At 42.0% G+C, this 22996-nt stretch overlaps 1 protein-coding gene across 6 annotated transcripts in view; it reads right to left on the bottom strand.

The window, feature by feature from the left end:
* Nucleotides 1–22996, bottom strand: part of vwa8 (von Willebrand factor A domain containing 8) — a 116755-nt gene that overhangs the window by 86863 nt on the left and 6896 nt on the right. For 5 of the 6 annotated variants that reach the window (XM_079254073.1, XM_079254070.1, XM_079254072.1 and 2 more), the window contains 9 exons: nucleotides 22456–22566; nucleotides 13193–13360; nucleotides 11889–12053; nucleotides 11742–11791; nucleotides 11559–11667; nucleotides 11364–11468; nucleotides 11156–11284; nucleotides 10210–10344; nucleotides 10058–10135 (listed from right to left, as the gene is read on the bottom strand). In XM_079254073.1, coding sequence (XP_079110199.1) covers nucleotides 10058–10135; nucleotides 10210–10344; nucleotides 11156–11284; nucleotides 11364–11468; nucleotides 11559–11667; nucleotides 11742–11791; nucleotides 11889–12053; nucleotides 13193–13360; nucleotides 22456–22566 — 1050 coding nt within the window. Of the gene's footprint in view, nucleotides 1–10057; nucleotides 10136–10209; nucleotides 10345–11155; nucleotides 11285–11363; nucleotides 11469–11558; nucleotides 11668–11741; nucleotides 11792–11888; nucleotides 12054–13192; nucleotides 13361–14831; nucleotides 14963–22455; nucleotides 22567–22996 lie in introns of those variants that run through there. The other variant, XM_079254074.1, reaches the window with a different exon arrangement.

Genomic DNA, 22996 nt, shown 5'->3' with positions numbered 1-22996 from the left:
ACTGTAAAACATTTTTAAAAAAAAGACATGTTTTTATGCTAAACTATCTTTATAATGCTATTTAATCAAGACATAAAGTAGCTGCAATATAAATAAATGTTTAAATTAAATTGATACAAACATGTTTGATTGTTTATTGATGCATTTGGATTTATCTGTTTTTATTTAGTCAAATAATAAATTATTATTCAACCTTGTGAAATGTAATTCCACACAATCTGCTTTCAATATTTTGCCAGATATTGCAACCATATGCTGAACAAAATACAGGAATAGTTGCTGCTTTATCTTGACCACGGTTCACTCTTTCTTTCATTTACATTTATTAATTTATCAATATCGAGATACAGTTGTACAAAGTCTGAAAATAAAGTGCTGTATAAAACTGGACCATTCAGAAGTTACCCAGAAAAACACTGAAAAAGCTGCGAAACTTCCGCCAGGACCTTTAAAAAGTTCCTGGATCCAAACGGTGATCCAGATCACCACCAAAATTAAACCAGTTCTTCCTTTTCACGTTTCCAACAAGTCCTGAAAATTTCATAAAAATCGGTCCATAACTTTTTAAGTTATCTTGAACACAGACAGACAAACAAGTAAAGTCGGTAAAAACAACCTCCATATTTTTATATTTCAAATAGAACAAAATGATGAGTTATGACTGATATCTGATGAGTTAGAAGCTGTAATGGCAAAATGATTCTTATCTCCAAGACTAAATAATCCTTTAAAAAAATTTCCTGGATCCAGACGACGTTCCGGATCGCCCCCGAAATCTGATTTCTAATTGCATTTCTGACTTCTCCTGAGAATTTAATCAAAATCCCTCCATAACCTTTTAAGTTATGTTGCCAACAGATGACAAAGAAACCAACTACACCGTAAAAATGACCTCCACCTTGACTAAGGTAACAAATCTGAAAGTTTGCCTTAAATTAAAAGAGCTAAAAAGCAAAATAACTGAAAATAATACATGAAATAAGTGAGACCTTTACAGCAGTGCCTCAGATGTCTTGCTAAATAATCCTCCAAGGCTTTAAGGTCTACAATTTTTACAGCTTACATGAACAAAATACAAAATATTGAAGTGAAAAAATAAATGAAAGAAGTTGAAAAAGTGAGTTTATAACCACACAGTGAAACTAAGCTTTATTTCTGATCATGAACCCTTTTAAGTCGACCCCCGCACCATCCAGCCAGGAGATCTGGACTCTACAGATAACACTTAATGGCACTTCTGTGTTGGAGGGTGTCTGTTGAGCAAGGCTGTCATATTCAATATCATGCCAACATGTCATGGCAGTGTTGCAGGGCAGAAGAGGGGAAGATGTGCACAATTTGTTCCAGGCTGCGATTAGCAAGCTGCTAACTGCGTCTAGTTGAAAAAACTCCTTAAAGAGCGACTAGCTGGCTTGTAACGACGGATCGATGGTGAAGATGCTGCTGAGAAACAGGGCTGGATGCAGCTATCCCTCTGCTCTCATAACAGGGACGCTGCAGAGGTCAAGTGGTCTCGTTACTGCCAAAGATTATTTATTATGTCACGTTAAAACACAGTGAGCCAACTTGTTGTGTACGAAATGAAAACAACCACACTGAGGAGCCCTGCCGTCTGTTTCTTCACCGTTTTGACAAAATAAACAAATAAACTCATAATATGTGATTTATGCTGGGCTGCACGGTGGGGTAGTGGTTAGCACTGCAGCTTTACAGCAAGTAGGTCGCTGGTTCAAGCTCCGGCTGGTCTGTGGAGAGAGATTTGTTTCTTTATTATCCAATCAATTAAGTTAGATTTGAAACCAAAAATGATTTTTGAGAGCAAAAAAAAGTGAGAATCAATTTTTTTATTTTTTTTTTTGTAGAGATAGAAACAAATTAGGTTCAAATTAAAAAAAAAATTGTGCGCCCTTCAAAAAGGTTGCGCCCTGGACGGTCGCCCACATTGCCCATAGCAAAGACCGTCCCTGCCAACAGCTGCAAGCAGGACGGCAAGAGAGAAATGGGTGAAACGTAGAAGACGTAGCTGGCGCCGGAGCCAGGTGAAACCAACCAATAGAAACTCTCCTCTCACTCACCAGCACAAGCCCCGCCCATCAAATGCAGTTAAATTCGCAACCAAAACTTTAGAAGTTGCCAGCAAAGGGAACTGATTTGAAAACAAAACTTTACAACTTGTAACCAAATGTTTTTCACTGTAAAGAGAAGAGGACTTATTTTTATGCACAGTGGTTGTAATTTTTCACTGACAAACATTAGTTTTTAATTGAAGAAAACTGTAGTTTTGATTGAAAACATTAGTTTTGATTGAAGTTGGAGATGTATGCTTTCTCAAATATAGATATTTTTTAAGAGGAACCTAATTTGTTTTTATCTAAAATTTGATTCTTACTTTTTTTTTACTCTGGTTTCAAATCTAACTTATTTGATTGGATAATAAAGAAACTGATCTCTCTCCATACTGGTCGTACAGTTTGCATGTTCTCCCCGTGCATGCTTGGGTTCTCCGGCTTCCTCCCACCATCCAAAGCAGTTAGGAAAATGGATGGATGGAAAGTTATTTATTCCACAGGAGCCATTTCTATGGCAAACATAAAGGAAAAAAAATGATGCAGAAGAACATGTTGCTACGATAATGGGGAAAAAAAAACAGGGTTTCAATTGTTCCAAGTGTGCCTGCAAATATAAGTAATCTAACGGTGGAAATGGCCTTGCAGGCTAACTGAACATGCAAGACGGACGTGATCTGATAAAACTGTCAGTAAATACCCATAAACATCATGATAAACTTTAAAGACGTAGCTTTATGCAGAGCAAGTTTAGATAAATAAATAACTGTAAAGGAGTGACATAAGGATCATCCCAGCAGGTATAAACCATCACCACCTGATACACTGAAGGGTAAATCTGAGTTTAGACGGCTGCTGGATGTTTTCTCTTCTACAGAACCTTCTCTGCAAACACTAGAGATGCTTGTGTGTGAAAATCCCAGTAAATACTCAGACTAACATGATGCCACGTTTAGAGTCTTCCTCTGATGCTTAGCTCAGACTTCATCTGTCATGATGTGGTGAATTGTGTGTCTTCATGTCTGGTTTCCTGTTTTATTTTATAATTTTCCTGTTTAGTTCACTTGTCTTGTTTCTTGTTTGACCTTCGTTTCTGTTCATTACATCACCTGGTCCTCGGTTAAGTCATTACACCTGTGTCTCGTTATGTTGGCTGTATATATTCTCCTGGTTTTCTGTTCCCAGTTGCTGGATCATTTTGTTGTTTTAGTCCCCTGAGTTCCTTGGGTTAAAATAAATCTCCTTGAAACCCGCATCCCTGTGGCTCATCTCTGCGTTTGGGTCCTCATCCCCACCGCCTGACCTGACATCATCACGTCTACATGACTAGCGATGCACCGATACCGATACCAGTATCGGTATCAGCTCATTACCAAGCGTGTTTACTCGTACTTATCACTAAAAGTTTACCGATACCACAACTGATACACCTCATTATCAGTAGTCAAGCCAGCGCAGATGTGTTTGATGACATGCTTTGGGCGTGTTTAAAAAGAAATAAATGCTTTGAATGTTAAAATGTGACATTTTTTGTTACACTAAAATCTCGATCTTTGTTCCAAAACCACACATTTCTAGTTGTATTTAAGTAAAATGTGCCAAATCAGAATAAAATTGTTAGATCTGTAATGTTATTATATTTGTATTGGTGAGGTAACTTCAGAAAGGATGGCTCATTTATTACAACCTAATGAAATCTTACACAGTTATAACAGCAGTAATAACCAGAGTCACAGTAATGTTCACATAAACAGATGGGGTATCGACTAATATTGGGATCGGCAGATTTATCGGATCGGAACTCCCTAAAAGTGGATCGGTGTATCCCTATACATGACTAAACACACTGAGTTGCTGCCGTGTGATTGGCCGATTACATATTTGCATTTCCAAACAATTAAACGGGTGTACCTGATAAAGTGTCAGTGAGCATAATGATCAGAGTTTTTTGAGCCTATAACATTTATTTTCTCATCACATGTCTGGACATCCTGGACTATATGCACGTCTTCCTGCGTCCTCCATGCAGGGAAATATGTTCCTTCTGTTATGATGGGATGTTTCCTTGTTTCAGGTTCCTGTTTTATTTTGTAGTTTTTCCCTGTTTCCTGTGTAGCCTTTGTTGTTGTTAGATAGATTACCTGGTCTCCTTAGTTCATTCTTTACATCTGTGTCTTGTTAAGTTCTGTCAGTATTTCTAGCCCTCAGTTGAGTTGTGCTTTGTGGGTTCATTGTGTTTGAGTTAGTCCCTGTGCGTCTTCATGTCTCATGTATTCTGTCATGGAAAGAATAAATCCTCTAGATTCTGCATCCCTGCCTCTCTGGTCTGCATTTGGGTCCACACCTCAGCACCCACCCCATGACACCTTCACTTGCAAAGCTAGAAAAACGGCTGTTCGTGTCAACTCTTCTCTATTATCATGAATAACGTAACAGTTGGATGACTGAAATATTATAATCGCTGAATTTATTCATGACTGAAATGCATCTTTAGGTCTAAAAATCTACAACTATACAAATCAGTCGAATGTTTCAGCCACATTGAATCATAATCATCCAGTTAAAAACATCTAACATGCCTTTGTGTAAATGTTGAGATTTAAACTACCAGCCTATGGGGGTGTCATGGAGCAAAGACTTGTGGGAAGGCTTTATCTTTCGTCCTCTACTGAAGGACGCTCCAGTTATCATTTACTGAAGGACATAGGAGATTAAGAGCTGGATGAACTGAGGCTTTGAACCAGGTCTTATCATGGCTAATGCCAAGATGCTTTCAGGTTCATTCAAAAGAGAGAAAGAAACATAAAGACAGTCCACCTGCAGTATTTGTTTTCCAAAAATGGACTTTTCAGAGCCTCAGAATGCCCAGTGAAGGATTCAGCAACTCCCGCAGCACAAGTCACCCTTGACCTTAGCTGGCTAAAAATAGCTGCAGCATGATACATTCACACATAATGCTTCAGCACGCCCACTTCCTGCACAATCACAAGCACAAAACCAAGAAGGGAACGTGTGGAGCATCTTAAGACACAACCTTCATGGCTCCATAGTCAATTATTTTTAATCGTGTATGAGCGATAAACCAATTAGACGCACTTGTGTCGTATTTACGTGGGTAAACAGACAAACAGCTTCCTGAATCCATGTTTGAGTCATTGTCCTGGAAAATTCCAGACTCTCCAGGCTTAAATCCATAGAATTATGTTAATATCATAACTGTGACTAGCTTCAAAATCCAATCTACGATCTCCAATCCAAGTTATTACCACCAAACTAAAGTTAACCGTTAAGAGTCAAGAAAACAAGGAAAAAACTTTTCACTTTTTCTCTTTTAAAATAACTGAAATGGCAAAAGTTAAATATCTGAATTTATTTTTTTTCATGCAGCCATGTCTGTCAACATAAATTAGCAAAATTAGCCAATCACAAGGAAGCAACTCAGTACATCTGACCATGTTAACGTGACTAAGACGATATGCTGATGTTCAAACTCAGCAACAAAGTGAGAAAGAAAGGAGATTTAAGTGGCTTTTAATGCAGCACCGTTGTTGGTTTGTGTATTAAACTGCTGATCTACTGGGATTTTCACAAACAACCATCTCTAGGGTTTACAGAGAATGTTCTGGAAAAAGAGAAAATATCCAGCGAGGAGCAGTTGTCTGGACCAGAATGTCAAAGGTCAGGAGACTACACAGACTGGTTGGAGATGATAGAAAGACAACAGGAAGTCCAGTAAACACTGGTTCCAACCATGTCCATCCCTTTCTGAGCACAGTGTAGCATCTTCTGATGGAAACTTCCAGCAGGATGATGCACCATTTCACAAAGCTCACATCATCTCCACCATGACGATGAGTTCACTGTCCTCCAACGGCTCCACAGTCACCAGATCTACATCCAGCAGAGCAGCTTTGGGATGAGGTGGAACGGGAGATTCTCATCATGATGTGGTGGAACGGGAGATTCTCATGGTGATGAGGTGGAACGGGAGATTCTCATGGTGATGAGGTGGAACGGGAGATTCTCATGGTGATGAGGTGGAACGGGAGATTCTCATGGTGATGAGGTGGAACGGGAGATTGTCATGGTGATGAGGTGGAACGGGACATTCTCATCATGATGTGGTGGAACGGGAGATTCTCATGGTGATGTGGTGGAACGGGAGATTCTCATGGTGATGTGGTGGAACGGGGAGATTCTCATGGTGATGAGGTGGAACGGGAGATTCTCATGGTGATGAGGTGGAACGGGAGATTGTCATCGTGATGAGGTGGAACGGGAGATTGTCATCGTGATGAGGTGGAACGGGAGATTCTCATGGTGATGAGGTGGAACGGGAGATTGTCATGGTGATGTGGTGGAACGGGAGATTCTCATGGTGATGTGGAGGAACGGGAGATTCTCATCATGATGAGGTGGAACGGGAGATTCTCATGGTGATGAGGTGGAACGGGAGATTCTCATGGTGATGTGGTGGAACGGGAGATTCTCATGGTGATGTGGTGGAACGGGAGATTCTCATGGTGATGTGGTGGAACGGGAGATTCTCATGGTGATGTGGTGGAACGGGAGATTCTCATGGTGATGAGGTGGAACGGGAGATTCTCATGGTGATGAGGTGGAACGGGAGATTCTCATGGTGATGAGGTGGAACGGGAGATTCTCATCATGATGAGGTGGAACGGGAGATTCTCATGGTGATGAGGTGGAACGGGAGATTCTCATGGTGATGAGGTGGAACGGGAGATTCTCATGGTGATGAGGTGGAACGGGAGATTCTCATGGTGATGAGGTGGAACGGGAGATTCTCATGGTGATGAGGTGGAACGGGAGATTCTCATGGTGATGAGGTGGAACGGGAGATTCTCATGGTGATGAGGTGGAACGGGAGATTCTCATCATGATGAGGTGGAACGGGAGATTCTCATGGTGATGAGGTGGAACGGGAGATTCTCATGGTGATGTGGTGGAACGGGAGATTCTCATGGTGATGTGGTGGAACGGGAGAATCTCATGGTGATGTGGTGGAACGGGAGATTCTCATGGTGATGTGGTGGAACGGGAGATTCTCATGGTGATGAGGTGGAACGGGAGATTCTCATCATGATGAGGTGGAACGGGAGATTCTCATGGTGATGAGGTGGAATGGGAGATTCTCATGGTGATGTGGTGGAATGGGAGATTCTCATGGTGATGAGGTGGAACGGGAGATTCTCATGGTGATGTGGTGGAACGGGAGATTCTCATCATGATGAGGTGGAACGGGAGATTCTCATGGTGATGTGGTGGAACGGGAGATTCTCATCATGATGAGGTGGAACGGGAGATTCTCATGGTGATGAGGTGGAACGGGAGATTCTCATGGTGATGTGGTGGAACGGGAGATTCTCATCATGATGAGGTGGAACGGGAGATTCTCATGGTGATGAGGTGGAACGGGAGATTCTCATGGTGATGAGGTGGAACGGGAGATTCTCATGGTGATGAGGTGGAACGGGAGATTCTCATGGTGATGAGGTGGAACGGGAGATTCTCATGGTGATGAGGTGGAACGGGAGAATCTCATGGTGATGAGGTGGAACGGGAGAATCTCATGGTGATGTGGTGGAACGGGAGATTCTCATGGTGATGAGGTGGAACGGGAGATTCTCATGGTGACGAGGTGGAACGGGAGATTCTCATCATGATGAGGTGGAACGGGAGATTCTCATGGTGATGAGGTGGAACGGGAGAATCTCATGGTGATGTGGTGGAACGGGAGATTCTCATGGTGATGAGGTGGAACGGGAGATTCTCATGGTGACGAGGTGGAACGGGAGATTCTTATCATGATGAGGTGGAACGGGAGATTCTCATGGTGATGAGGTGGAACGGGAGAATCTCATGGTGATGTGGTGGAACGGGAGATTCTCATCATGATGAGGTGGAACGGGAGATTCTCATGGTGATGAGGTGGAACGGGAGATTCTCATCATGATGAGGTGGAACGGGAGATTCTCATCATGATGAGGTGGAACGGGAGATTCTCATCATGATGAGGTGGAACGGGAGATTCTCATGGTGATGAGGTGGAACGGGAGATTCTCATCATGATGAGGTGGAACGGGAGATTCTCATCATGATGAGGTGGAACGGGAGATTCTCATGGTGATGAGGTGGAACGGGAGATTCTCATGGTGATGAGGTGGAACGGGAGATTCTCATCATGATGAGGTGGAACGGGAGATTCTCATCATGATGTGGTGGAACGGGAGATTGTCATCATGATGAGGTGGAACGGGAGATTCTCATCATGATGAGGTGGAACGGGAGATTCTCATCATGATGAGGTGGAACGGGAGATTCTCATGGTGATGAGGTGGAACGGGAGATTCTCATGGTGATGAGGTGGAACGGGAGATTCTCATCATGATGAGGTGGAACGGGAGATTCTCATGGTGATGAGGTGGAACGGGAGAATCTCATGGTGATGTGGTGGAACGGGAGATTCTCATGGTGATGACGTGGAACGGGAGATTCTCATCATGATGAGGTGGAACGGGAGATTCTCATGGTGATGAGGTGGAACGGGAGATTCTCATGGTGATGTGGTGGAACGGAAGATTCTCATCATGATGAGGTGGAACGGGAGATTCTCATGGTGATGTGGTGGAACGGGAGATTCTCATCATGATGAGGTGGAACGGGAGATTCTCATGGTGATGTGGTGGAACGGGAGATTCTCATCATGATGAGGTGGAACGGGAGATTCTCATGGTGATGAGGTGGAACGGGAGATTCTCATGGTGATGAGGTGGAACGGGAGATTCTCATGGTGATGAGGTGGAACGGGAGATTCTCATGGTGATGAGGTGGAACGGGAGATTCTCATGGTGATGAGGTGGAACGGGAGAATCTCATGGTGATGAGGTGGAACGGGAGAATCTCATGGTGATGTGGTGGAACGGGAGATTCTCATGGTGATGAGGTGGAACGGGAGATTCTCATGGTGACGAGGTGGAACGGGAGATTCTCATCATGATGAGGTGGAACGGGAGATTCTCATGGTGATGAGGTGGAACGGGAGAATCTCATGGTGATGTGGTGGAACGGGAGATTCTCATGGTGATGAGGTGGAACGGGAGATTCTCATGGTGATGAGGTGGAACGGGAGATTCTCATCATGATGAGGTGGAACGGGAGATTCTCATCATGATGAGGTGGAACGGGAGATTCTCATGGTGATGAGGTGGAACGGGAGATTCTCATCATGATGAGGTGGAACGGGAGAATCTCATCATGATGAGGTGGAACGGGAGATTCTCATGGTGATGAGGTGGAACGGGAGATTCTCATGGTGATGAGGTGGAACGGGAGATTCTCATCATGATGAGGTGGAACGGGAGATTCTCATGGTGATGAGGTGGAACGGGAGATTCTCATCATGATGAGGTGGAACCAAGGTGGATCTAATAGAATGGCCAATCAGTGTACATATTTCAGCAAACTAGTTGGAAAGGGTAGCTGGTGGTATGAGAACATGTAGGTCCACGTTTAGAAGCCTAAAGTCAAAATGGAAGATGCCTCTAAAGGTGGCGGAAACTGACAGAGTGTAGATCCTCCAGGACTTTCAGATCCAGACAAATAAACTGGTCACATATGCACGCAGGAAAAACATTGAATGTCAGTGGAAAACCAGCTGGTGGCAAGAAACATTTCCAGTCTAAGTCACGCTGCTTTGACTCTTCCTTCATTTGATAGATGAAAGTAAAGCATATTATGAAAGCCTGAATTTCAAATGTAAGTGAAGGAAATTAATTAAAGATTAAGTGTGTAAAAAAAACTGCGACATATGTTGCACAATGTGGGTCAGCAGACAAGACTGGCAGATGGGAAATACCTCAATGTCTCATTTATTATTTGAAGCCTGTGGCTCAAGAAATGTTCACTTCAAATAAAAACTATCTGCTGCTGACTTGATTAAATAATTACATCTTAAAGGTGTTGTTTACCTGGTAGAGCATGACGGGCTCTATGCTGTAGCCCAGCATCTCAGCAAACTCTCTGGCAATCACCGACTTTCCACAGCCCTGAGAAAGACAAGATGCCTGTTGTTAAGTTCAAACATCATGAGTGGTGTAGGCGAGGAGGCTACGTCAGCTACCTTGGCTCCTATCAGACACATGTCCTTCACCATGTGCGACTGCATCATCTCAGCCAGCAGCTGGCAATGGCTTGGTGTGTTAACGAAGGTGGAACTGCTGTTGGGGGAACGTGGTCCCTTGGTACCCACTGGAACCTAACGTTTGATGAAGACATGAACCCGACATGAAACAGTCATTTTAAATAATAAATAATAACACAAATAAAAGAAACGTTCAGTGACCAGCTGTTAAAATGTCTGGTTGTTGTGATCTTTAAAAAATTAAATCACTTTAAAACTTCTTCCACCTTCACCTGGTCCAGTGGACCTCTTGGTCTAGTAATCTTTACATGTTTCCCAGCTGCAACACACCTTATTCAATCAAATGGATATCCAAGTTATTGTCTTTTTGCACAATTCTTGTAGATATCTGTTTGAGTCGACACAGCTCACCTAAAAAATTAAGCATGATGCTACAGCAACATGTCAACAGTCTGACATAGAACCCTTTGAGGGAAACTTTTTTTTTTAGCTGTAAGCATCATATGGCTTAATAGTTATGAAAAACGCCTGTTCCGTTGTTAAAAAATTACATTTTACAGGCATACTTTTGGATGTTTTCTATGTTTCTATTGTTGTGAAGCACTTTGTGACCTTGTGTCTATGAAAAGCGCTATATAAATAAAGTTTATCTTATCTTATTTAAACATGGCTGAAAATGCAACCTACTGGTGCAAACTGGGTTTCATTTTCATTCTCAAACCAGACATAGAGGTGTTGTTTTGGACTCCCTACGTTGTAACAAATGAAAGACCAAAGGAAGTTTCAGACTTTTATTTAGTCTTCTTGTCTGATTTTGCAGCTTTCAAGTGATTTTTGCCAAATGATGCGGAAAAAAAAGGTCAAAAATCTATTTTAATTCCAGGTCCTGACTAGAAATGACGTTAACCATCTCCTGGCTCAGTACCTGGAAGGTGATGTCCTTGTCCCCGACATGCACTGTGACATCTGCATGGCCTTCGAGTTCTTTTGAAGCGGATACATTCAAAATGGCGCTGGGTGCTGGCTGCCGGTGGCCATCAAAAAGCTCGAATCGCTGTGAAAAATGTTAAGCATGTTGGAAATATATAAATATTTTAGGTTGACCGCTGAATGGTGTCCAGTTCTTGACTTACACTCAGCACGCCCTCGACAGCAGAATGTCCATCCTTGCCCAAGATACTTTTGTAAGGGTAAAGCCTCGGGATTAGCTGCTGGGAGGACAGTGTGGGGATAGCGTTCTGCAACAACAAAGAAAAGAAAAGCATTGAGCATCTTCTTTCTTTATTTTTTTAAATATGCAAATTCTGGATTTCTTTCTTGAGTCTCACCAGAATACGGAGGGCCGGAAGCAGGTTGTCCACAGGGAAGTCAGGGAGGCCTAGATTGGATGATTCCTGGGAGCACAGCGTGGTGGCGAGGGACAGCAGCTGTGACACCCTAACAAACAGGACACAAGATCAAAAAACTGCAAAGATCATAGGGAATCCATTTGAAAAAGGTCTCAGCAATACCTTTCTGCAGCCACGTTGGGTCCTGCTGCATACAACAACTCCAGCTGGTCCTAAAAAACACGAAGATTGAAACACGTGCTGGGCTTTTCATGCAAAACACAAGTCGGTGTTGGTGGTGCAGGATTATCTGCAGATTACTGCACTGACCTTGAACGGCAGGTAATAGATGTCTCTGGCCTGAAAGCGAGAGCGGAGGGGAGGATCCAGAGGGTTCCCCTTGTATTTGGGAACAGGAAGCCCAAGAGCAATAACCCGAAAGTCCTCGCTTACACGGACAATCTTCCAGCTGTCCAACTCTTCTTTGGTGTGCTCCTGCAAAATTTATTTCATTCCTTTCTTATTGGTCGAACACCAACTCTGGACCTTCTGAGAAAAAGTCCTGCAGGGTTTAGATGTTTCCATGTTGACTCAAAGGAAATAGTTTCCACACTGCTTGTTGTCAAGTTCTGCATCATCCTCTAAATAGTCCATCAGTGAATCAGGTTTGCAACAGGGAAACATCTAAAACATCTTGTCCCAGTGCCTTGCAGGTTTTAGATATTCCCTGCTGCAATTCGATTAGAATCAGGCATTGCTTCAAGGAAACATCTAAAATCTGCAACAACGCCTGATTCTAATGAGATGGGTTGTTGCAGGTTTTAGATGTTCCCTGCTGCAATTAGATTAGAATCAGGCGTTGCTGATTGGCATTGGAATGCCTGATTCCAATTAAACCTATCTCATTGGAATCAGGCATTGTTGCAGGGAAACATCTAAAACAGGGATCAACTCTCGGGTCACTGCCCTGCAAGTTTTAGATGTTTTCCTGCTGGAGCACAGATGACTCAAACCAATGGTTCATTGGTAGGATCATACTGAGCAACAAGCGTTTAGAGACCCATCCCATTTGAATCCGGCATTGCTACCTAGAATCATCTAAAATTTGCAGGACACTGGACCAAAGGGTCTTGAGTTGGTGATCTCTGGTTTATGACATCATTTATCACTGGGAAATCACCAGATAACAAGCAGAGACAATGAATGCTACAGATTTTTTTGTTTCAGGATTTAATCCAGAGGTGCTAAATCAACTTTTAGACACAACATTTCCTACACACCAGAATTAAACGGCTGAATTCCATCGTCTGCACATCATTCAGCTTTGCAGGGGCTTGGTAAACGGCCATTTATTTGATTCAGGTGCGTTGGAGACAGGTTGTATCTAAAAGCTGTGGGAAGGAGGATCTTGAAGATCAGATTTCGGCGTGATGCTTGTGTGAAATTACAGCTTTATAAAATCATAAAAAAAACAAATAACGATTTAACGGAACAGCATCCACATCCCCAGGAGGGAAGTCTGTCACCGTTAAATGCTGCCACTTTCAAATTAAAAGATAATCAGAATGTTTAGTTTGCAAACCAGAAAGGTTTCTTAGATTGAGTTGTGTCTGATGTGTGTGTGGCGCTCTGACCTGCAGCAGCTTGTCGTATCGCTCAGCTGACATGAGGAAGCGTCCGTCCTCCAGTTGCATCTCTCTGTTCTCCAGCAGGTTGTTTAGGACGGGAAGAACGTTTCTTTCTGCCTTCTCCAGCCCCTCCAGGACCAGGACTCTACCTTTTGTTGCTGCTCTTACAGCACACTGGAGACAAGCCGGACAGAAACCAAGTTTCCATCAAAACTTTACAAATAAAGAGCAATGAGGGGGAAGATGCAAGTTTCACAAGCAACTGATCAACAGCGATCAGTTGCTCCACTGTCAGTGATGTCCGCTGACTCAAAGAGCAACTTAACTATCCAGCACTCTTTGCTCAAACAGGTTTGAACTGAGGCCTTCCCTCTGGTTACTGTGTTCAGAATGCCCTCTAAACTACCCCAAAACTTTCAGCACCAGTTCAAAAAAGTAATTCGGGTAGGTTTGTTCAGTTTGTGCACATGCACTTTTATGCAGAATTCAAAAAGGCACATCTGACGTCAAGAGGCAGGAAGCTTTAGCTGTCTGGGTAGACCGCAGAGCCAGCGGCCGTGTAATTAAGTTAGCATGTAAATGCGTGGCAGGTTGTGTGGGAAGGAGAGCCATAAAACTATAGTGAGGACCAGATGTTCTATATTTAACTCCAGATCCATTTTCGGCACCAACGTTGTAATCAGATAATTGTAAGAAATGTGAGTGACGCAGGATGGTGAAAGGCAGGGAAGCACAAACAGGCCTTGTGTTCTTCAAGACACGGAGCCAGCAGAGAGAAAGAAAACATCCCTGCAGATACTGAGGCGCTGTGAGTCAACACAACAGCTGCTGGACTAATTCATGGATGGAAATACAAGAGGAAGAATCTACGGACAGCTGGGTTAAAAAAAAATAAACCAATATAAACAACGCCACAACTGTAATATGAAAAGAACAGGTGAAGTGAAGAAGATGAACTCAAGGAACTTTTTCAGCATTCATAAGCTTCAACACCCAGATTATTCCTCTGATAGCATGACAGGAACTGTCAAGACATGACTTCAGTACCACAACTTTCCATTCCAGAAACAAACGTATGAACATCAGTAAAGCGTGGCTCTATCAGTCTCTAAAGACACGGTGTGAAAAAGTGTCAAAGAAACATAAAAATAACATTATTTTCATGTTCAAAAATTAGTTTTTGCCTGAATATATTACATTTGTATCTAATTGTGCTGTTGATCTTTAATATTAAACCATATAAATGCATCAAGCAAACAGGAAAAGAGTACTAAAAGAGAAAAACCTAGAGGAGTCTTGCTTTTATGGTGAGTTTATGTACTAAAATAAGAATCAGACTTATTCATTCGTGCATTAAACAGCAATGGTGCATGAATTAAAAATCGTAAGGTGAATTGGAATATATGAGGGTAGATCAGAATAATCAGTGTGTGGCTTTTCCCAGATGTCAATGATAAACACTGAAGATGTTTATTTTTCCTCAACATGTAATTTAAAGCTGCACTGCACTGATCTTCAAACTCAGTTTAAGGGCTTCGCCAGTCCTCGCTAAACTGAGCAGTTTCTAAAAAAAAACTACTTCTAAAAATAATGCAATGCTCTGTTTTGGAGCTTAGTATAGATGTAGAGGACATGCACCACTCACCTGGACACTGTCGAATACCACAAGCCTGTTTCCACCTCCCACAGAGACTAAGATCGACAGCTGCAGGCGTGCTATTCTGGTGCTTTATTAGTTTTTACTGTCATACATGTAGTTTTGTTTTGTGATTTCGGGTTGTAACCAAGTGGCAACCCCTGGCGGTTAAAAGTGAAGCTTATGTGGAAGTGCATAAAACTGCAGTTCCCCCTTCATCCACTAGGAGCTCCAAAACAGAGCAAATCCCCATAGACTCCCATGTTAAAAAGACCAACTTCACAGCAGAAATAAACATGTTTACAGCCTGGTTCAAAAACCCATTTTCAGTTTACTAGGTCAGGTTTACCTTCATGACAACTGTGCAGGGAGTGAATTTTTTTTTTCTTTTTTTTTTTTTCTAACTCGCCCGTTTTAAAGTAATTTAATCTCGAAGTTCAGCATATTTAGGGGCGTGTCCTTTTGATTGACAGGTACCAATCTCCCGCTTCAAGTCAGAACAACGTAGAACAACGGCGGTTTTTAGCCAGTTAACAACATGACTTAGCTTTAGCCTACTTACATCCGTTAGCTGGTTAGCTCCTGTTATCTCGGGGTTAGCTCGGTTAGCTTTTAGCGACAGAAAGCTCGGAGTTCGCTCGATGTCAATCATCCGCCACGACACACACAGCCCCCCTCTCAGCTCCACCTCTTTGCCCATATTTGTATTTTCCGGGCGAAACGACGCGCATGACGCTGCCAAGATGGCGATGGTAGGAACCGCCCACCGAGTTTTAATTCAGCTCTTCAGAAACCTACGGGTGATGTCATGGAGGCTCCGCCCATCTCTTTATATACAGTCTATGGTTGTAACCATGCCAGTGACTTATTTCTCTCCCACAGATACAACAAACCAGTCCTTGGACTGAACATCTCTTCTATGTTGCCATCGATGACAGTAACTCCTCATCCCAGGATTTGCTTTGATGCTCACCTGCAGCATGTTTCTAGAAGCCGTTACGGCTTTTTTTGCACTTAATGGAAGTTTTAGATTTAAACCTTTAAACTAAAATGTTGAGAAAGAGCATCTTGATTATTAAGTCATATAGAGACCTTCTGAAATTCACAATGGGTTGGAGTTGATTCCAGTTAAGTTTTGGAGGAGGTGGTGAGCCTTATATTACTGGGATAGACTTATCTGTAGTGTGGGTTTGAGGTAAGCTGCCTTACATAAGAGCCTGCTAAATGGAAAGGGCTGACTTCAAATGTCAATATTATAACAAGCATACAATTACATCCATGTGACTACAGCCTTCAGACAAACTTAAAGACTGGGATGATGCCTCGAATGAAGACGGAGAGAGTGATTAAAAAAAAAAGAAGGACCTAGAGCTAAAGAGAGGGGAGGGACACTGGATGCACAGGGACTGACATGCTAAGCCTGTATATAGGGCTCCGAATCAGCACAGGGCCCGGAGGAATACGTGGATGTTCTAGATAACGCACAAACACACACCTCCTACCATCCCAAACCATCCTCAATGAGAGAAGCTTCATAACTCACACCCACACATGTTCCCTGATCAATCCCTCAAACAGTTGCAGGCTCCAACATTATGTACTTTCATTTGGCAATCACACACGAACACACAGAACTCTGATCAACCCACACACGCACACAAAGCACGCCGTGCTCATCGCATGGCCAGAAGACCAGAAATAAGTAACGCTTAAGCCGTTTCCATGGAAACAATAGAGAAGTTTTCATTCTGATGAGAGGGTGGATGTGATGACCAACTTTCCTCTTTGCTGGTTTCAATGACAGGAAAGGAAAATGGAGACGGACTGCGCCCAGGTTCTACGAGGCCGCATATGAGCAACGTTGGCTCGGTTTTTCCATCGCCTCGTCACCGGAGGTTGTAGCTTCTTATTGCTACTTTGCTTTGGTGTCACATGAGCTACGCTGCTGAGCTGTTTTCTAAATCAAACCATCAGAACATACATACAGAATAAATTAGTCCCACTCTGCTTGTATATGTGCAGCGAAGCGGTGGCATCAAGTGAGGAGGAACTCTGGACTGAAACGAGTAAGACAACAAACTGCAGTCATCGTCCTGTTGCATGAAATGGTTTCAGACAAGCTTTAGCTGTCAGACAGGTGGACTCGTGTCTGACTAAACACGCCACAACAACAAGGTGTAACTGCAGAACGAGCCCATATCATCATCCCACCACCGCCGTGCTTGACAGCTGGTAGGAGGCGTATGTACTGATGGCTTGTTTTTTTTTTCCATTCTGACCAAACGTTTCCACTTTGTTCCAGATGTCTTGTGGTCTGATGAGAAGCAGCTTTGCAAACCTGAGCTTCCAAACACGGCACCTTGTTTCGTCTTTTTCTAATTATACTGTCAGGAACGTTAATATTTAACATGCTAACTGTGTTACAATGTGACACGATGTGCAGGCTGGTGAGGCAGGAAGGTGCTGAAGGTTTCAATAGCAAGAAATGAAGAACTGATACGGACAAAACAGGAAAGGCCACAGAAACAAGACAGTAGCATGACGATGAACTGGCAACCAGTGGGTATATATTAGGGCAGTGATGACATGCTTTTCTCCCAATTTATATAGATTCCGATTATTTTTGGGTGGCAATTCGATTTAAATTGCAATTCTCACAATTCTTTGATATTGCTGATTTTTGTAGATTAAAAACAAAAACAAATGCATAAAACTTTTTTTTAATTTTTTTTTATTTTTTTATTTTTATTTCAATGAGGAAAAAACAACCCAGTAGCCAGACCATCATTCTGCTGCTGTAATGCCCAAGAAGACAAGTGAAAAGATCAATAAAACCACTAAAAATGACAAAATTTTTTAAAATGGATTATTTTAATTTACTTGAAAAACAACAAAAAAATCCATTTTAAAATTGTGAAGCAAAAAATCCCAACATTCTATTTTCATTGATTCAATTTCCCCACCCCTAGTAAAAATACAGGTGGTTCATTCAGGAACGGGTGAAGTGACTGAGCAAATCAAGCCAGGTGTGCGACTGAACAGGAAGCAGAAAGCAAAACACAAGAGGAAAAAATACCAACTAAAAACGAGACCGAACAGGACCAAGGCAGTAAAAAGATAAAAGAAAGTAAAGCTACCAAAGCTTAAAGCCAGAAACCGTGACAAGCCTGGAGAGCCTGAGATGTAGCTCTTACGTTTGGTACTTTCAACTTGGGCTAAACTTAGCAGTTTTATCCACACAAGCTTCTGCATTTTGGCTTCATTTCTGGGTTCTGAGGCGCATCAGCAGTAAATCCACATCAGCCTCAACGCCACCTCTGCACCGTCTCACCCGATGCAAAAGCCCAACAAAGGTGGGCTCTGGAAATGCAAACAGCGAAAAGCCGAATGATGGGGTCATGTGGTGTTTAGTTGTTTATCTGAGGTTGTATTCAGCCAGTTTTTAGACCTGGTAAGAAGAATAGCAGTTTATACAAAATCCCGATACATAAAACTTTAAGATGATCTGCTTTACTTTACCGACTACTGCAATCAACGTTGACTTTTTGAGGGAATGTGTTAAATTATTTATTTTAAATTGTTTCACTTGTTTCAATTACATCATTATATTACCGGTATTTAATTTTCTTTTATAATATTTGACTCTTGAGACGTTCCGTTTTCTTAAAATGTGCTTTATAAATAAAGTGGATTGGATTGAAGAGTCTGAAATATTAGTGAATTTGTTGTTTACAGCAAGATCCTTTATGAAATAAACAGAATTATGAAGCAAAAGAAAGATTCTAAATTTTTAACATACTAAACAGAATTAAATGACCAGATTTTGTTTAGAATTATAAATGAGTTTCTTCACCATTTCCATCGTACAAATGCATGAAGACGCCTGGAAACAACATATCTTACATAATGATTTATGAGTTTCCAGATGAGCAGATTTCCTAAAGGCATAAAAGATAAAAACTGAAACTTGTTTAGTAAAAACAACATGTTGTTTTGCAGAAATTTAGAATGAAATAAAATCATGCAAAGGTTTTGAACTTGTCAGAAAACTTTAACGCAGTACTTTAATTAGCTCATCAGGGCGATGAAATTATCTCCAACAAGATATCAAAATGTCTCCAGGCTGCTGATTTTCAAGACTAACATGGTTCAGGAGAAGCAGTGAACAACAGCTAAGGTCAAGTTCAGGTCTGAAAGACCGGGAAAACCTTCGTAGAATATTTATAAGCTCAATCTGCGAGCATGCTGCTTCTTTTCACGTCCACCTGCTGCTTTTCCTGACACTCAATCAATGCGATCACAGAGGTGGATCGATCCTTCTCTGGATTTGTGTAGCAGCTGATTCTGTTCAATTAAAGCAACAAAAATTCTGATTCTTGGCATCATTAAAAGAAAAAAAAAAAGCTAAAAATGAAAAGTGATAAATGTCCTAAATATGCATTAAAATCCACGGCAGGCCACATCTCCAGGACTTGACATTGAAGGTTTTAGGAAACAGAATTGCAGGCAGGGTAAACCGAGAATCTCCCAGAACTAAAAGAGTTTTTCAGGAAGCTGAATGAGAAAAGTCTCTGGAGCTTTGTAACAAGGAGGGTTTGTCACTTGCTACACAGACCAAACTATCGCACACGTACACGTGTTTCCCTGACGCCTGAGGAACCCCCCCGACAACCCGTACCGGCCGCATTCCCGTTCATATCAGCCTAAGATTACTGAGGGTACACACTTGGTAGTCTGGTTATGGGTACAAAGACGGTGTGTGTGTGTGTGTGTGTGTGTCTCAATGTTCACTAGGGGCTGGGGGAAACGTGAGTGTGTAGCACAATGCGCCAGTGACGTCACTAGGGGTCAGAAAATCAAATCGAAAAATTGAAAATCTGGATTTTTTTTTTGCTTCACAATTTTAAAATAGTTTTTTTTGGTTTAAAAAAATTGATTTTTTAAAAATAAATTTAAAAAAATTCACATTGGAATTTTTTGCCATTTTTATTATTTTTATTGATCTTTTTGCTTGTCTTCTTGGGCGTTATAGCAGCAGAATGATGGTCTGGCTGCTGTGTCGTTTACTCCTAATTGAACTCAAGAAAAATGACGAGCAAAAAAAAAAAAAGTTTCATACATTTTTTGGGTTTTTAATCTATGACATCAGCAATATTAAAGAATTGTGAGAATCACAATTTAAATCGAATCGGCACCCAAAAAAATTGGAATCGAATCGAATCGGGACAAAAGCATATCGTCACAGCCCCACACGTCACCGTCACGGGATTCCCGGGAACGCCACCCTATGGCGTATTATTGAGGTATTTCTCATTATGCATTATTGGTTATCATTGTGATGGGGACATAGTTTTTAATGTATATTCTGTGTAGAATGTATATTCCTGAATAATTGTTATATAGAAAAATGAATGGTGAAGAAATCTAAGTTAATTGATGCTAATTGGGGAAGATTCCTGTAGTAGGGAGGAGCGACGGGTTTATATTCCGAGCTAAGCACTCATGGAGAGTAGGATGGATGAATCTGGAGTGAACTTAACAGGGACAACTTTATAAATATTGTACATATTTGGGTTTATTCCCTGTACATATCACTGCACTTTGGGAATGAAGCCACCTCAACAGTACCGATGCTGCCATCATCTTCTTTAACAGCAAGGAACCCCGTGACAAGCTTCTTAAAGCCGACTATGCAGGTTGCCCAAACTTTTTCCTGTTTTTGGCTTTTTGACAAATGAAAACGACCAGCAGTGCATTTTACACACAAACACAGGTTTATATAACAGGAAAGCTCTGAGCCTCACCGTCCTCGTGGAACTCACGACCATTACAACTATTTAATAATAAAGAAAGCTGAAGCTGAAAAAAACTGTAAGACCAGCAGCGGGACTGGAGTGCTTTAATGGTTAATCGACTCTGGCGTGCAAGCAGGCCACGCTACCCTCTAGGAAATTAAAAAAGCACTCAGTGGAACGTTTATGCAGAAGCATACTGATGCTTCTGTTCAAACGAGCAAACCATTCTCACCTCTTCAGCCATGACCACGCATCATGTGACAAATCTGTGTGCATGCTGCACAAAAACATAAAAAAAGAAAAGGAAAAGAAAAAACTCCTTCTTTGTTTAGGTGACTGAAGCTCTGAGGAAAGAAGGACACAGCAGCAAGTCTCAGCTGCAGTCTCATCAAAAAATGCTGTGATCAGTAAAATGTCGTTTGCTTCCAGAAGAGCAGAATTAGTAAAGTCTGGAAATAAAAACATGAATAAACTTTTCCAGTTTCCATGGATGCGATCTCTGAACTGTTGTGCAACTGCTTCCATTTCTGCCACACGGATGAAGCTACTTGCTAATTAGCTGTGGATAACGACGTGACGGCAGACGTGTTAACGAGAGCGGCTTCTCATCAGCTGTAGTTTAAGCAAAACACCAGTGTTTAATGATCAGCCTTCTCTGTGAGCGTTACAACTGAAAGATGAAGATGAAAGTTCTGCTCAGAGGCTGGATGCGAGGAAACTGCTGGTTTCTATGGTGACTGAACTTCCAAAGTTATCAGACGGTGTGGGTTGGGCGGCGTATGGGAGGAACAGGCATCGCATCGCAGCTTAAAGTTCTAAGAACAATCCCAGAGCAAGTCCCAGTAAGCATCACATCCTTTCAGACGTCCCACAAAGAATCCGAGGTATGAGGAACTGGTCCAGACATGATCCACGCCTCCAGGCTCCATGAGCGCCGAGATGCAGCACAGCTGAGGGACGGTTTGGTCATCCTGAACGGCCGACTAACTAACAGGCCCTGATTCTGAAGGGACGACTGGTGCTGCTGATGGTGCAAACAGGAACAACTGTTTTCTATCTGACAAGCAGAGAAACTTTCGTTCGATAACATTTCATGTGATGAGTATTTGTTGTCAACGGCGACGCAGAGCAGCGTAAAACTCCTGACTTCCCAAGTGTCATTTTATTCTGAAGCTTTCCAGTTTACATTCATCTCAGACACTCATACATAAAATAAAAAAGCTCTTAATCCTTTTTATTTTTCATTATTCTGGAGAATAAAAACATTTCCTCTGTTTGACAAGGTTGCATTTGTAATATGATGGAATCATATGTTGATATCACTGGAATAAAATGAATTTTCCTCATTTGCTGCTGTAAATTCTGGTATGATCTAAACTTAAACATCACAACAGGTTTAGTTTTATCCCACTGTTCCTGAAGGCAGCATGAAGGTTCTGGTCTCCAGCAGCAGATCATTCATCACTACAACCAGCTATTTTTTAAATAATAGCAAATGTGAATGCCCATTTATTGAACTTTGATGAATGACTAAAAATGAAATGACATAAGTATAAGAAAGTGAAAAAAAAACACACTCAACTGACGTTTTTCCTTATTGGCCCACATGGGATTTGAACCCATAACCTCATGTTTTGAAGCACACTGACTTAACTCACTACGCCCCCGTGGGCATTGACATTCATTAACATGAGTCCAGATGAAACTGGGTTTAAACACGGCTGCAGCGGGAACAGTTCAGGTATTTCAGGATTCACCGTGTGACAGGTGGACAGCATGCTGAGGCGGTCACACACTTCACACAGCTGGGATTCATCTCATGGTGGAAACAGGCTCACCTGGTCTATGTAGAACGCCGTCCCTGATCGGATCTCCCTGCGCTGCTTCAGGTCCGTCTCTGTGGTGTCCCTGGACAGAGCCACATACTCCACCTCCCGTTTGGTCAGTTCCTGGTTAAAGCAGGGGAAGACACGTCTCATTATCTTCAACAAGCCACTTCCACGCTGCGTGGGTCCCGTTAGACATACAAAGAGACGTATGAATGCCTGACCTGTTTACATGTGTTCAGATATCACCAGGCTGATCGGAATAAAACATCCGACTAGGAATTCAGGTTTTATTTGTCAGTTATTGGAAGCCGTTTTGTATTCCCGTGTGTGTTTTGTAGTTGTTTCCTCAGCTGGGTTTGATTCGTTTATGTTACACACCGTTATATTTCCTTCACTCCTTTTGTCGGCCGGCGAGTTCAGTCCTTCTCTTGGATTCTGTATTTATATTAGAATTTTTGGGTCAATAAAAAGCCAGTTTTTGAATTAACTTTTGGTCTCTTGTCGTGGAAATTTTATGTTAGACAGCATGTGATTGTCCTGTTGAATACAG

This window comes from Telmatherina bonti (genome assembly GCF_933228915.1).
Source record: "Telmatherina bonti genome assembly, chromosome: 15".
In the NCBI taxonomy this organism is placed as follows: Eukaryota; Metazoa; Chordata; class Actinopteri; order Atheriniformes; family Telmatherinidae; genus Telmatherina; species Telmatherina bonti.
This window is presented reverse-complemented; position numbering and strand designations above follow the sequence as displayed.